This window comes from Macrosteles quadrilineatus, unplaced genomic scaffold (assembly GCF_028750875.1).
Source record: "Macrosteles quadrilineatus isolate MER2022 unplaced genomic scaffold, UCM_ALF_1.0 Scaffold_60__1_contigs__length_738512, whole genome shotgun sequence".
Taxonomy (NCBI): Eukaryota; Metazoa; Arthropoda; class Insecta; order Hemiptera; family Cicadellidae; genus Macrosteles; species Macrosteles quadrilineatus.
In genome coordinates, this window is record NW_026542653.1 from 27,796 (window position 1) to 43,446 (window position 15,651).

General features: G+C 38.5%; 2 protein-coding genes across 3 annotated transcripts in view; both read left to right on the forward strand.

The window, feature by feature from the left end:
* The first annotated feature begins 1,785 nt into the window (after nt 1–1,785).
* LOC128981950 (protein commissureless 2 homolog) overlaps nt 1,786–15,651 on the forward strand; it is a 49,005-nt gene continuing 35,139 nt past the window's right edge. For both annotated transcript variants that reach the window (XM_054400948.1, XM_054400952.1), the window contains exon 1: nt 1,786–1,921. The gene's annotated coding sequence lies outside the window, so the exon portion shown is untranslated. The remainder of the gene's footprint in view (nt 1,922–15,651) is intronic.
* Nucleotides 13,379–14,314, forward strand: LOC128981944 (uncharacterized protein F54H12.2-like). Its single transcript, XM_054400942.1, has one exon. It carries the CDS (start codon nt 13,379–13,381, stop codon nt 14,312–14,314), a length of 936 nt encoding a protein of 311 aa, XP_054256917.1.

Genomic DNA, 15,651 nt, shown 5'->3' on the forward strand with positions numbered 1-15,651 from the left:
ATATAAATCTATATATATATATATAAAAATTTGAACGAATAGTGTTTTTGACCTCAGGAGACATCAAAATGAAAAAGTAAATTGGTCCCAGTTCTAGGTCTTACCATGCCACCTACGGTAATAGCGTATTCCCTATAGGGGAAATTCGCTAAAAACCTAAATAATTAGACCTTTATCTTCTATATAATACTATCTACCATGCAATTGTAACTTTTAGTCATATGTATGGGCAATTTTATGGCAAAAAACACTATTTTGAAGAAACAAATCCCATTATCTGTTATACAACTTTTGAACCTTTATTTTATTGTCGCTCTACATTTAGCTTCTTCCAACTTCACCAACACCCAAAATATTCCACTTTAACAACTAAAACATTCTAATTTGTATTTAATTCCTTTCATGTTATCATTGTTTTCATAATATCTATATCTATATACTTATATCGCAGTTAGATGAATTAACTTAAGCCTTGAAAGTAACCGTCGATTTCGACGGGTTTCACCTAGTCTATTTACTTATTTAATACGCAAGCAGGTTTTTTGTGACAATTACTCCTCCGAAACTACTGAACCGATTGACATGTTTTTGGTGTCATTGGAAAGAGCGTAACGTGAAGTTGTGCAGGAAACTTTCTTTTTAGGGAAATAATTAGAGAGTGAGGCCCTGGGGCCCTTTAAAGTTTTGTATTCCTCCATGAGATTAACATGGGAAACAAAAATTGTTATGAAAATCCAGCTGTTGTCAGAAATTAAAAGTGAGAAGAACATATGTCAATTGTAAAATTATGACAGAGAGGCTATGCAGAAAATCAGGTAGTTTATGGTTATTTGTTGCTATTAAAATAAAGACTGAAACTTGCAAACCTACTGGTGACAATGAGTGATAACATGCAGACTACATTATCATTGACAAAGACCAACACGGACAACCTAAGGCGGGTATAAGTGGGAAACATTTCTACAATACACTAAAAGCCAGATCAGCTTTTGGAAATGATAAAATATTTACAAGAAATGTTGATTATATTGAACTGTTAAGTATGTTGTGAGTATTATCATTAATTACGTAATCTTTGAGTTGACTCTTTTAAACTCATCGGAATTTATGACTTATATTTGCAATTGCTCGATTTCGAGCAACATGTACACTAGTACTTATTTAATACGCAAGCAGATCTTTTGTGACAATTACTCCTCCGAAACTACTGAACCGATTGACATGTTTTTGGTGTCATTGGAAAGAGTGTAGCGTGAAGTTGTGCAGGAAACTTTCTTTTTAGGGAAATAATGAGAGAGTGAGGCCCTGGAGCCCTTTAAAGTTTCTTATTTCTCCATAAGATTGACATGGGAAACAAAAATTGTTATGAAACTCCAGCTGTTGTCAGAAATCAAAAGTGAGAAGAAGAGCAGAGGTTAATTGTAAACAGTCAATAAGTTTGCTAATAAAACAGTTTGCTACAAATATTTGCTGACTTGGTTGAATTGAAGTTTGTTTTAAAATAACGCCTGTAATACTTAGCAATTGCTCGAATTCGAGCAACAGGGACACTAGTTTTTATTAAAAAGCTTTAAAAGATCTTCTCAAAAACATATACGACCCTCACCATTTTACCTCACGATTCAAGATAACTTCACTCTCTTCCCACACATTTCTCCAAGACGTGTATTCATGACGTCACTATTAGCACGAATTGGTTATCCTCAGTCTCTTCTGTCGTCAGAGTGACGTCATCTGCCACCACGGTCACCTCGACCAGCTGATCAGTAGCCAGTCTCAAGTCAGCGAGTCAGCTGTTGGCTGACGTGCAGCCGAGCATGTTCGTAGACAGTCAGACAACCAGTTTCGGTTCAGTGTCAGTTTGTCGTGTGCCATTCTAGCCTCTATCGTGTTTTCTGTGGATAGCACGACGATACCCGGTGTAAGTATATGTTAATTAACGTTTTCTTTAGTTTGTGTTTCTATTTTAATTGGAAAATAGTTTAAATAGTTAGAAACGAGTAGTATTAATTTAAAATTTCTCGGAGGATACAATTGCATTTCCTTCTTTTTTGTCACAAAGTTAAATATCTTTAATAACAACGGACAGTTAAAATTGGTTTGAAGTTTGGTCGAAAGTTTTTATTTTATAGTTAGAGCTATACACATAACAATATTGCTAACATGATTGAATAAAAATGTTTTAAGTTTACTTATTTTTCACCATTATCCGTCCATGTAATAGGTAGTATGGTAGTATGATGTATATTTTAAATCAATCGTGAATAATATCGACAGGTAATAATCGTTACTCAAGGTCGCTCTTTGTTCAACTAGCTTGGAATCGCTTGTTTCCAACTGTGATTTAGTCCATTAAAATGTGTAGCTCAATAAATGCTTAATGGGAACAAGAAATCTCCACTGTGTATTGAGTTTGTACTACGATTTTAGTTTGAAAACATGTTACATATTGGAAAAGAACATCGCTTTTACGTAATTAGTTTGTTTTTATTGTAATTTGCCATTAATTACTCAGTAATTCAGTTCAAACCCCGCCTTATGATAGATTTGATCGTCATTTGATTAATCTTATTACATCATTAAATTGTTTGGATAAAGGATATTGTATTCTACCGAAGATAGTTTTCTCAGCCTCCAAAATCGGTTCTGCTTTACACTTCATTGAACAGAATTTTGATTCTGGTTTACAATTCAAATTAAATTATGAAATTAGATTGTCACTTCTATGAACTACTTAAGATCAATTTGACATCTAAACTACTTCGTTCGTCGTATTCTCGTCGTATTCTCTACTAGGTAACTCATGGAATATAATTGAACCCTTCAATTGACTCATCTCCAATCCTTAGTCTGGGTCTTAGCCAGGGGTGATGGCATGAAGGAAGTTAAAATACGAAAACGTGAACAGCATTCCAGAGCCGAAGGTCTTCACGTGCGTTGATGCACGATGAGGTTCCGGTTTTAGGACAGACGACAGTAGTTGTGATGTTAATCCTTCAATTCAGGACAAAAACACAAAATATACATTGTTGTTATAGTCAATAAATAACAAAAAATCATATTTAATTGATTAGTCATTTGTGTGTAACTAGTGTGCGAAATGGCACTTTGCTGCACAGTGCACATGAGATAAATGTTTACGCACGAGCCGCAGACGAGCGTGGAAAGTTTCTCGAGTGCAGCAAAGGCCCTTTGTGCTCGTGTTACACATTATAGTTTTCCTAAAGTTAACAGTCTTTTAAAAACTAAACAACACGTTTTAGGTTTGGTTAAATCCAAGGGTTGAACCAAATGGGAAACACTGCACCAGTTGTTCGTAGCAGACTGTTTTTGTTGTTGTTTTTTTTTTTTTTATTACTGGTTAGGGTGGCAGAAGTAAGTAAATGCAGAAATTACTACTTTGCGTGCTATAATCAGTAAGAAATCCCACTTTGTCAGGTAACTGTAGGAAAAGGTATTTTGAAGCTATGAAAGAAGAACTAATCGATAAATCTATACATTTTTAGAAGTTGTATCCTCTTCAAAGTGTAACAGGCTGAAAAACAGCTTATTAGTCAGTATCTATTTATTTATTTATTTATTATCAATATCAATTTATTGTATCAAAGCTACTCTACGGCTCAACGGCTGATGCCGTTCATATTTTAATTCAAATAATCCTTAGTACACTTTCCATCTCACAACACTAACATAGGGGTTTAAAATAAACAAAATGCCTTGAATAATGAAAACCTGATGATCATTCAATAAAATTTTTGTACTACTATGCCATATGAAAGTACTTTTGGTACGATGTAATCGAATGCGAGATTTTTTAACCGTTACTTTTTTTTTACTAAATCTATAGAAGTGCACTAGATTGAGGTTACTCAAGAAGTTTTTACTCTCGATGCATTTTTATCAGTACGCCATTGGCCTGGTGGCATTGGCCGTACCCAAGGATGTTATCACTTTTATTTATGGTTGCTATTTGTTTCAAGGTAACCGATGACATTTATTACGGGCTGGTTCCCTAGCGTGATGATAGTGATATTTGCAGGAAAAACAGACGTAACCTTGGCGTCTGCGTCTATTGATTGGTTGTTTTTATTATAAAGGAATATTTTAGAAGAAGATTGTGAGTTGGAGCGAGTCGGCAATAACATCGTGTTCCTTATCACCGAAAGTTCAAGATCATCTCGGTCAAAGAGTGGTGACTGGCTGTTAGGCATGTCTAGACTATCAAGGATTGGGGAAATGGCCTTTGGAAAATACAGATGTCAAACATTTTAGTGAATTTCCTATTTAGGGGAGTACGCTATTACCGTAAGTGGCCCGGTAACTCATAGGACAGATTTACTTTATCGTTTTGTAGAAGCAAAAAAACTGTCAAATGGAACAACTGCCATTTTTATTAACCAGATATAGTTTTGCTACCAAGTGTGCTTCTACAGCCTAAAAGTGTATTTTTCTTTTAGTTTCTGTTCAAACATGGATATGATATGACATAAAAAGATTAGATAGTTTTCAGCAAGTTCTTTTATTAGTTAGGATTGGTAAAAATATTAGCTTTTTTGAAACTAGTGTACGTGTTGCTCGAAATTGAGCAATTGTCAAGTATTACAGAAGTTATTTCAAAAATATAAAAACAGTCGTAATTTTCGATTAGTTTAAAAGACTCAACTGATATCTATGACGGGCGTAAGTAATTTAGTCTTACGTTATGTCTAAAGCTAGAACATGGATTTTAAAATTTAAAACATTGTACCCTTTATTGTTTACTGGTTACCTTTTGTTGAATCGTCAAACTGTCAATCTTTTGTAATTTTAATAGTGCAATAAAAACATAATGCGAACTTTCGATATTTTCAATCTTTTACTACGTCTTTGACTTTAAAATACGTTGTCGAATCTGCAAACCAGCATTTTCAGTGCATGAAAATACACTATTTATATATTTAGAATACATTCTATATTGTGGAGCAACAACAATTGGTGGTGAAATTTAAATTACAGAAGATACAAAGCTACTTTAATTATCTGGAAATTAAAATTCACGAGAAATTCACTTGTATTATAATGTTTTTGTTTTTAGTTAACTTCATGACTAGAAGTAATACGAAACATGGTCTAATCTTGGGTTTTTATGTATTTCTAGTTGCTGTTTTAATATGGTAACGATCAAACATTTTATCATTTTGAAATTACTGGCTTGTAAAAGTGACAAATATTACGTTATCACAATTATAATAATTTTTAATAATTATTAATAATTTAAAACTAATGATTTTAAACCCCAACCGCTGAGGATCCGCGTGTTGTTTTGGATGTGTTTTCCTACTTTTAATCAGTGGACTACAACCAGTGACAGATAAACCCTGAGCTATTTAAATATAAAAACCCCATTAAGTTGGTTCGCTTATCCCTTTAGACTGTGCTCGTATCTAATACTAAAAATTCTCTTCATTTATTTATTTCCTAAAAACCCGTACAGTAAAATACGAGATTTTATTGAATAAACCATGTGTATGGATTATAATGTACTGTTTATTAAAGCAGACAAAAAGAAAAAAGATTTAAAAACTCTATATTAAAAATGTTGAAAGTTTACGTGTATATTTTTAGATAAATTATGCAACATAAATATGCTAATATGTGTTACCTATGCCAAGGCCAAGGATATTTTGTTTTGAAGAATCTCGCATTTGATTGGCAATCATCTACAACCACAAATGAGAGTAGGGTATTTTTGCCGGTCCGGCGGGAGTGAGCGGCTTGAGCGGCAGTGAGCGGCTGACGTCACACGACGCCGCCCCCGCCCCCGACGCCGCCCCACCCCCACCCCGACGCCACCCCCGGGCGCCACCCCGACGCCACCCCAGCCCCGACGCCAGCCCCACCCCAAACGCCACCCCTCCCACCCCCCACCCCCGTCGCTAACCCCTACCACCATCGGGCAGGTTCAAGGTCATCCTTTGTTGTCTGGCACCACCCTACGCATCGTGGGAGGTCTCCAAGCCAACCCTACCTAAACCATCACTCACTGTCAGCCGCAGCTGCTCCCCAACACCTGCACTCCAAGCGGCCCCCCGCTCCTCCCTTGTATTCTTTGTTCTCCGCATAGTGCACGCTTATTTACCACCAATAGGATGTTACCTTATTTTGACCAATCAGAGAGCAGTATTTCACATATTTCAAATATTTTAACCGTTTTACCTGCCAGACTGTTTGAACGACCAACATCGTGGGAGGTCTCCAAGCCAACCCTCCCTACACCATCACTCACTGTCAGCCGCAGCTGCTCCCCAACACCTGCGTTCCAAGCGGCCCCCGCTCCTCCCTTGTATTCTTTGTTCTCCGCATAGCGCACACTTATTTACCACCAATAGGATGTTAGCTTATTTTGACCAATCAGAGAACAGTATTTCACATATTTCAAATATTTTAACCGTTTTACCTGCCAGACTGTTTGAACGACCAACATCGTGGGAGGTCTCCAAGCCAACCCTCCCTACACCATCACTCACTGTCAGCCGAAGCTGCTCCCCAACACCTGCGCTCCAAGCAGGCCCCCCGCTCCTCCCTTGTATTCTTTGTTCTCCGCATAGCGCACACTTATTTACCACCAATAGGATGTTAGCTTATTTTGACCAATCAGAGAACAGTATTTCACATATTTCAAATATTTTAACCGTTCTACCTGCCAGACTGTTTGAACGGCCAACCCAACTGAAAAAGTGGTAGGAATAGTGACGTAATAGACGTACACTATGAAAGTAGTGTACATATGACACAAAATTGTAAGAAAAGTGTATTTTTTTCAAGTCCAATAGTTACTGTATTTTATTTTGCGGACTTTGAAGACAGAAGATGCTACTCACATTTAGATAGTATTCGTTTTAAACTGAGAATAGAACAGACTGAAACATTATTACGTAAACCTATTCTGCTAAGGTTACAACATATAATAGAGTGTCAAAACGTAAACCACGAGTTATGTTTTGAAAAATTATTGAAATATTTTGTTGGCACACCTGCAGTGGCTTGCTCACCTCAACCTTAACTCATTGCACATCACGTCAGTCACAGTGGAGCAGCCGAACAGTGTGAATATGAATCCCTCTTGCAGCATTGACGAATACATTCAATCATTTATGCAAGAGATAGACGGTATGACGGACAACACAGTTCAACAGACTCCAATCACAAACAGTACTAGTGGTAGTAGTAGTAGTAGTATGAAGAAAAGGAAGAGTTCCCCGGCTAAGACCAAGGTGGAAAAGTCAGGATGGGTACCGAAGCCGCCAGCGGATTTTCCCATAGTATCATGGATGGATAAAGGTAATATGTATGCAGTGCAAAATCCAGCAAACAAAGGAAGTGTTTTATTGAAAATTGAAGTGTATGAAGGTGTCGACATGAAGTTCATGTGCGGTTTATATTTGGACAAAGACAAAACAATGCAAGATAGTGTTAATGAAACAATTGAAAAAATCGAAAACATGTGGGTTGATAAAACAACTGGTGCTCCGAAACTCACGGGATTAACTCAAACTGTTACACCATGCAAAAGTGACGAGCTAGATGTAAAACCGAAGAAACGTGTGGTACGTAAAAAGCAATAGACATGTTTATATGAATTAATGAACACATGTGCCCATAAACTATCCACTATGTGACAACCGACTCTTTTTCTAGACATTTGTAAACACGTGTGTTAAAACAGCTGCGCTCATTATTATTCCCCCCACTCTCCCACCAACTAAAATGGCCGCTGATCAGAATAAAAAGCCCCAGTCTGTCTGAGACAAACATCAGTCTGCTCCAGTTCATCAACGACTCGCCACTAGCACCAGCACTATTAGCTTCTACACTATGAGCGACATTGTTGAGACATACAACGTGATGACCACTGAACAGGCTACACCGATGGACTTGAAGACCTCACTCAACACCTGCAAGAACAACTCCCCGACCTACACCAGAATTACCGACTTGATTGCTGAGATTCCATACGTAATAACGATGATGGAGAGAGTAGTTACACCATTCGGCGAGACGGTCATCGTCATCCTGGAGGGTCAAGCGGGAGATGACTACTACCTGCGAGTTTATCTGCCGAGACGCTTCAATAATGTGGTGAGCAATACGGACATCGATCGCTACAACAACGGCTTCGGAGACCGCCTTCGCTTGGTAAAACACGCAGCCAGGCCCGGCACCTCCTTCACACCGTTGGAATTTTTGTAAATATTGTAAAGCAAGAAACATCAGGACGTAAAGAAAAATAAAAAAATGTATATGTTCTTAAAATAACCAATGTAGATTTTGATAGTTTTCGTAAGTAATAAATATTTCATTTATTTGACAAACATAAATACTTGACTAAAATGATTGACTTATACCCGAAGGTAATACTATAGTTAATGTAATGAGTGATTGGTATCAGTAGTTAGTATGACTTTGAAGTGGTTACACCCATTCTCCGCCATTGTGGCGGGGCCTTCAGGTAGTGGTAAATCAGTGTTTGTCTCAAGGTTTATTGGTAATATTTCAGAAATGTGTGACACATCATTCTCTAGCATATACTGGCATTATGGTAGTGGTGGAGGAGGAGTTGGTAATTCATCAAACTCAAAAATAAAATACATTGAAGGTTTACCAAACATGGAAGACTTTGACGGTAATCAACCGATACTTGTGGTAATAGATGATATGATGCGAGAAACAAACAACATAGTGGTTGATCTATTTACAAAAGGTTGTCATCATAGGAATATAAGTGTGTTTTTTATAACTCAAAATATTTTCCACCAAGGACGCGGCCAGAGAGACATATCACTAAATGCGCATTACTTAGTTTGTTTTAAGAATCCTAGAGATAGGGTGCAGATCAAGTGTTTAGCTAGACAAATCCATCCAGAAAATTCAAAGTTTATCGAGGAAGCGTATGCCGATGCAACAAGTAGACCACATGGCTACCTATTGATAGATCTGAAACAATAAACACCTGACGATATGCGAATACAGAGTAATATATTTCCAGATGATGATAACCATTTTGTGTACGTACCGAAACACAATAGGAAAACAAAGTAATTTAGTTGTCATCATGTCGTGCTTGAGGAAGGACAGAGCGCTACTCAAAGTGTTAATACATGCTACTCCAAAAGAGCGCAAAGGGCTATTAAAAGTGTGTGACTTGAGTACTATTCGTACAGTTTGTGAATGTATTTACAATGTGTTACGAGGTAACGTTCCTCTATCAGAGAAGACAAAACAAAAATTGCGAAGACATAAGACTACTCTTCGTCGAATTGTAAAACGAGGTGAATGTTGGAATAAAAAACGCAAATATTTAGTACAAAAAGGAGGTGGAATTATTATCCCAATATTATTAAGTACGGTGTTACAAGCAGTTGTACAATCAGCTTTGAATAACTAAAATTGTATTAACCAGGTGACTTCTACGTTTACATCCATATAGAGATTTGTCATTCTATTCTGAGACACCGTGCGTGAAGTTACACAGAGCACACGACAATGGAGCATGCACGAAAAATGGTCATTGTTCCACAAGAGTTAATCGAACGTTTAAAATCGCCTGCTAATCAACAGCAACTTCCAACTAAACGTGCATACAAAAGTTTGGATGACGAAATGGAAGAGATAATGAATGATAAAAAACTCAATGATAGTGATAAATGGAAGTTGTACAGTCAAGTTTTACAACGTTTTTTAAACGTAGCGTCAAGTAATCGTGAACCAGTTAGTATCCCCATCGTGAAAACCAGACTAGACGATCAGATTAACGAGGTGGGTGAAAGAGACAGGCAGCATGGGCAACAAGAACCTAACAAGCGACGTATTTACCCCGGTCAAATAGAGGAAATTGTTGAAACTTTTTCAAAGACTTATAAGGATAGCGCACGAAACTTATTGCGCTTCATAACACGCGACGACAGTTTGATTAGCTGGAATGATAATTTTGAAGTGATTATACAGGGTAACAAAATACCAGGATCCAATTTAGTGGACGTGACACATGCAATAGTACGAGTTCGAGCAGCACATTCATTACCACCAGGGTGGAACGAAATTTTGAGAGCATTGAAACTGATGAATGTCCCTAAAGAATATATACATAACAAACAAGCGTTGGACTATTTAATGTTTGATGTGGCAACAGACGAATCAGTATATGACTCGGTAGAAGAAACAATGGATGAACCTGATGATGGGGCAAGAGGAGGAGGAGGAGCCACGGTATCAGTTACAGGACGAAGAAGATATTTATTACCAGATCGTTTACAGTCGGCATATGTGAGGCGAGTGGGTCACGCTCCGTATCCACAGAGGCAAGTGGCTGATCACCGTGCAGTGAGAAGAGAGGTGCTTGAAGATTCGATTGTGCAATTACTCAACAATTGGGAACCGTACGAACCGTAAACAATGGAACAGTTGTATTATAATCCAAACGATCCTGCCTCATATGGTGGCGTAGCTCCGTTAGTACGAGGAGCGAGAGAGAAAAATATTTCCAAACGTAAAATAGTTGATTGGTTACAAACACAAGACACTTATACTTTGCATAAACCAGTCCGTAAACGATTTAAACGCAATCCGTATATGGTGTTTCGACCATATGAACTGTGGCAAGCGGATTTAAACGATATGCGAGGATTGAGCAAATACAATGATGGTTTTAACTACTTGCTGTCAGTGATTGATGTGTTTAGTAAGCGTCTTTATGTTAGGCCGTTAAAGAAGAAGGAAGGTGCTGATGTGGCTACCGCTTTTGAGGATATTTTCAAGGAAGCTATAAAAACACCAACGTGCTTACAAACCGACAAAGGGAGTGAATTCACAGGTAGAAAGACCGTACGATTGTTTGAAAAATATAAAATAAAATATGTAACCACACAAAATCCAGACATCAAAGGCAGCGTGATCGAAAGAGTAAATCGGACCTTGAAGACTCGTATGTGGCGATACTTGACTCATAAAAACACTTATCGTTATATCAATGTGTTGGAAAAACTGGTGAATGCGTACAACAACAGTGTGCACAGGAGTTTGGGCAATAGATTACGTCCTGTAGATGTGGACGGTGGGGACAAACATGTCATCTACAATGTATTAAAACATATGTTTAAAAAGATACCACGACGAGTGAAACCAAAACTAAAAGTAGGCGATACAGTTCGAATAGCCAGGGAGAAAGGGAGATTTAGCAAAGGCTACGAGACAAACTGGAGTAAAGAAGTGTTTTTGATACATCGAGTGAATTTGTTTATGCCGCTACCTTTGTACACACTTACCGATCTCAATGGTGAAGAATTGAATGGACAGTTTTATGAAGAGGAAATACAAAAAGTCACATTACCCGGCAATCACTTGTTTAAGATTGATAAAATAATAGAGACCAAAGGTCGAGGACACAGTAAGCGATACCTAGTGAAGTGGGAAGGTTACGGAGACGACTTTAACTCTTGGGTAGCTGCGCACGATATACAACATGTCTAACATCAGTCAATTTTTCATGACATTGCCCAGCAATAGTTCAATGACATATTTCCCACAAAATACAGTGACCAGTTATACCACACACTTGTCCAAACACATCCAATTAGACGGCAAGTGGGAATTGGCTTTGGTGGACATTCACTATCCTTGTTCATTTGTGGTGAATGGAAACAATGTTGATGATGAAACAATACGATTTCAGTATGATAGTTTATTAGCAAGATCAACGATCCGTGATACAGAACATTTTGCTATTAAAATAACAGGTGGATACTATAGGAATCTTGATGATCTATTGAATACAATCAACAAACATGAAGACATCCATGATTATATGGAATTTTCATATGACACGAGAATCAACAGAGTTAAACTCAGGATCATGAACGAAAACGTGTCGAATGTGAGTCTGAGTGAAAAACTATCACAGCAGTTAGGTTTTGATTATGATGAGAAAAATATATTAAAACCAAATACTACCGAACTGATTGGTTCTAAAGCGCCAAACCTCGCATTGGGTATTCCAGCACACATTTATGTGTATTGCGACTTGATAGAGCCACAATTTATCGGCGATACTACAGCGCCATTATTGAATATTGTCAACGTCAATATAGACACGTACAAGTACGGATCGTACAATTCAGTGTCATTTACAAGTCCGCACTATGTGCCCGTTATGAAATCCACATTTGAAACAGTGGAAATCGACTTGAGGGATCACACAGGGAAAAAACTGCCATTCATGTTTGGAACGTCGTACGTGAAACTTCATTTTAGGAGAGTGCAGCAGCAACAGCAGCAATAATGATAATCAATCTGAATGATCCCTATTTGACATACTACCGACGGCAACAATTACAACAGACTGGCGGTGCTATTGATCGAGTATTTCACGGTGCACCATATCAGAGAGGACATGGAATCGGTAGTTTTCTGGGCGGTATGATTCGCACTATCGCTCCGCTGATCAAGTCCGGAGCAAAATCGGTAGGACAAGAAGCATTAAGATCCGGTGTTGGATTCCTAACCGATCTGGCAGGTGGTAAAATTACAGATCCAAAAACAGCCGCCAACTTACGACTTAGAGAGTTTACTGGATCGTTGAAACGTAAAGCTGACGAGCAGATGGAACGTATGATGCTTGGTGGCGGCGGTGGCATTAGCGCGAAAATACAACGCGTAACGCGTAAGAGTAACGCGAAACGCGCAACGCGAAAGGCTTCCGCGAAACGCGCAATGCACGGCCGTGGCAGAAAGCCTGTTACACCACAGTCGTTGGCTAAACTTCTTAGAGTGCGGACGTCTGCATCAAGAAGAGGAGGAGTGAAACACAAGAGACTAGTAGGGATACGACAACAACGACAACGACGACGAGGAGGAGTAGAGTCAATGAAGAAGGTGACTTCGCCGAAGAAGCGTACTTATCGCAGTGAAAATTTAAAGTCTATTGATATTTTTAGTTAGTTAAAGAAGAAGGAGTAAAATGTCGTTTCTACATCAAAAATCATGTGAGTGTGTCAAGACCGAGCTGGATTTATTCTCCTTACCACCTACGCAGACGAGTATTGAAAGCGGCAAATGGGTCCAGTACAAACCAATATCCACATTGACCGATGATGCGCCAATAGAGTTTGTAGTTCCGGGCAATGGTGATGAATATACTGACCTTTCACAAACAATGATACAATTGACCGCGTCTATTGTTAAATCTAATGGAACTGCGGTCACTACTGACGAAGAGGCGAAAACAGTTGGGCCGGTCAACAACTGGTTACACTCACTATTTAGTCAAGTGGATATGTTTATGAATCAAAAACTTGTTACGCCCCAAAACAACACATATGCATATCGAGCGTATGTTGAAACGTTAATGAACTATGTAAACGATGCTAGAAAATCACATCTAACATGCAGTCTTTGGTACACGGACGATGGTATTGACATGAACGATTGCGCGGAAGAAAATGAAGGACTCAAAGCGAGACGGGAGCTAACTAATAAAAGCCGTGAGATTGATATGCTCGGACATTTGCATGTGGATATTTGCAATCAGAATAAGTTCATGCTAAATGGCGTAGAGTTGAGATTTAAATTTATTCGATCAAAAGATGCGTTCTCCATTATGGCCAGCGCTGGTGAATTCAAGGTACATATTGTCGATATTAGTCTCTGGATTCGAAGATGCAAAATAAGTCCCACCGCACTGTTGGCGCACAGTAAAACACTCCAGACTGGTACGGCAAAATATCCAATCACACGAGTGGAGCTCAAAACATTCACACTACCCTCTGGAATACGTAACAAGACTTTGGACAATATGTTTCTCGGCCAAGTGCCGAAACGCATCATAGTGGGAATGGTTACGAATGCCGCATACAATGGAGATTTTAAAAAGAATCCCTACAACTTCGAACATTTTAAAACAAACTTCTTTTGTCTATATGTTGACGGAGAACAAGTTCCATCAAAACCATTACAGCCCCACTTTGAAAAATCGAAGGATAAATATGTTATGGCATATCATTCGATGTTCTCCGGTTCTGGTGTACATTTTAGCGATGCCGGCACCGTTATCAGTAGGGAAGACTTTGGACAAGGATACTGTCTGATGGCATTCGACCTAACTCCAGACTTATCTGCAAGTGACACAACACATTGGAATCTGGTGCGTAACGGTAGTGTTCGAATGGAACTCGGATTCGACGACGCGCTTCCCGAAACTGTCAACTGTTTGGTTTATGCCGAGTTTGACAATGTCATCGAGATTGATCGACAACGCAATGTAATTGTGGACTTTGGCGGTTAATCGATCAGTCTTCTATAAACATTCGTTTGAGATGGACCGTTTACGCAGAGCATTCAAGAAATTGAATATATCATCACCCATCATTGTGGACATTCAATGTTTCAAGGACAACCAAAATGAATATAGACTGAAGGAAGTTTGCGTCTTGGAAGCTGACACCGGCGTTCTACTTATGCATCATATTGCTAAACCACCTTACGATCGATCAGAGTTGTCAGATGAAAAATTGCGGGAAAGCTACTGGCTCACAAAACACTGCCACGGACTACGATGGGAGTTCGGTGATATTCCGTACTATGAACTTTTTAACAAATTGACTGATTGTATATCAAGAAGACCGACGGTTTACGTCAAGGGATTTGAGAAGAAAGAATATTTAAAGCGTCATCATGTGATGGACTTTGTTACTACCAACGTAATCGATATTGGTGCAATTGGTTGCGAATCAATAACTTCAATCAATAATTTAATGTCAACAAACGTTTTGCGATGTCGCAATCACAAGTCTATAAACAGTCGATGTGCGCTCACCAACTGTGTCGCAATACGTTGGTGGTTACATCTGACAACAAATTTAGATGAATGTGTGGATACCAGTGAAGATGCGAGATCCTACTACTGCTCTTGTTTTAGCACATCTACTAGTACAACTACTACTGCTGCTGCCGCTGCCTCTGCCGCTACTATTGGTTATGATACTGTAGAATGAACACAGTGCAGATAGAAAGGCATCTATCCAAACTACCTGTGAGCAATGTGGGAGTTTACGCTGCTGACCGAATCCCACAACACATCTCTCCATCCACCGCCATGATTGTCAACACTGATCCGCACAACGAAGGGGGTACACATTGGGTTTCATTCTATTTGAATAGAAATGGAATAATTGAATACTTTGACAGCTACGGCCAGCCACCATACTTACCGACCTACCAGGGATTCCTGAAACGTAACGCCAAGTGTCGCTACATCTACAATGATCACCGCCTCCAAAGTGACGACTCTTCTGTCTGTGCTCACTACTGTCTGGTGTACCTGTATCTTCGTACCACTCACCACAATATGAAGATGGTGGACTTTGTTCACCTTTTTGACAACACATCGACTGCTCAAAATGATGCAATAATAAAAAAAGTCTTTACTCAATTGTACTTAAACAAAAAATGATTTGCAAAAGTAACAATATTCTTTTATAATGAAGAATATATCCCTCTGTACTGAGAGTGTATGATTTATTTCAAATAAAAAGCTTTCAATTATAAAATCAGTCTTTCATAATTTATACTTACCTATACCTATATTTTTAAGTTACCTTATTATTTTTACAAGTGAAAAAT

What these genes read in the sequence shown, in the direction of transcription:
- LOC128981944 (XM_054400942.1), top strand. Translation starts at nt 13,379, where the DNA reads ATGAACTATGTAAACGATGCTAGAAAATCACATCTAACATGCAGTCTT.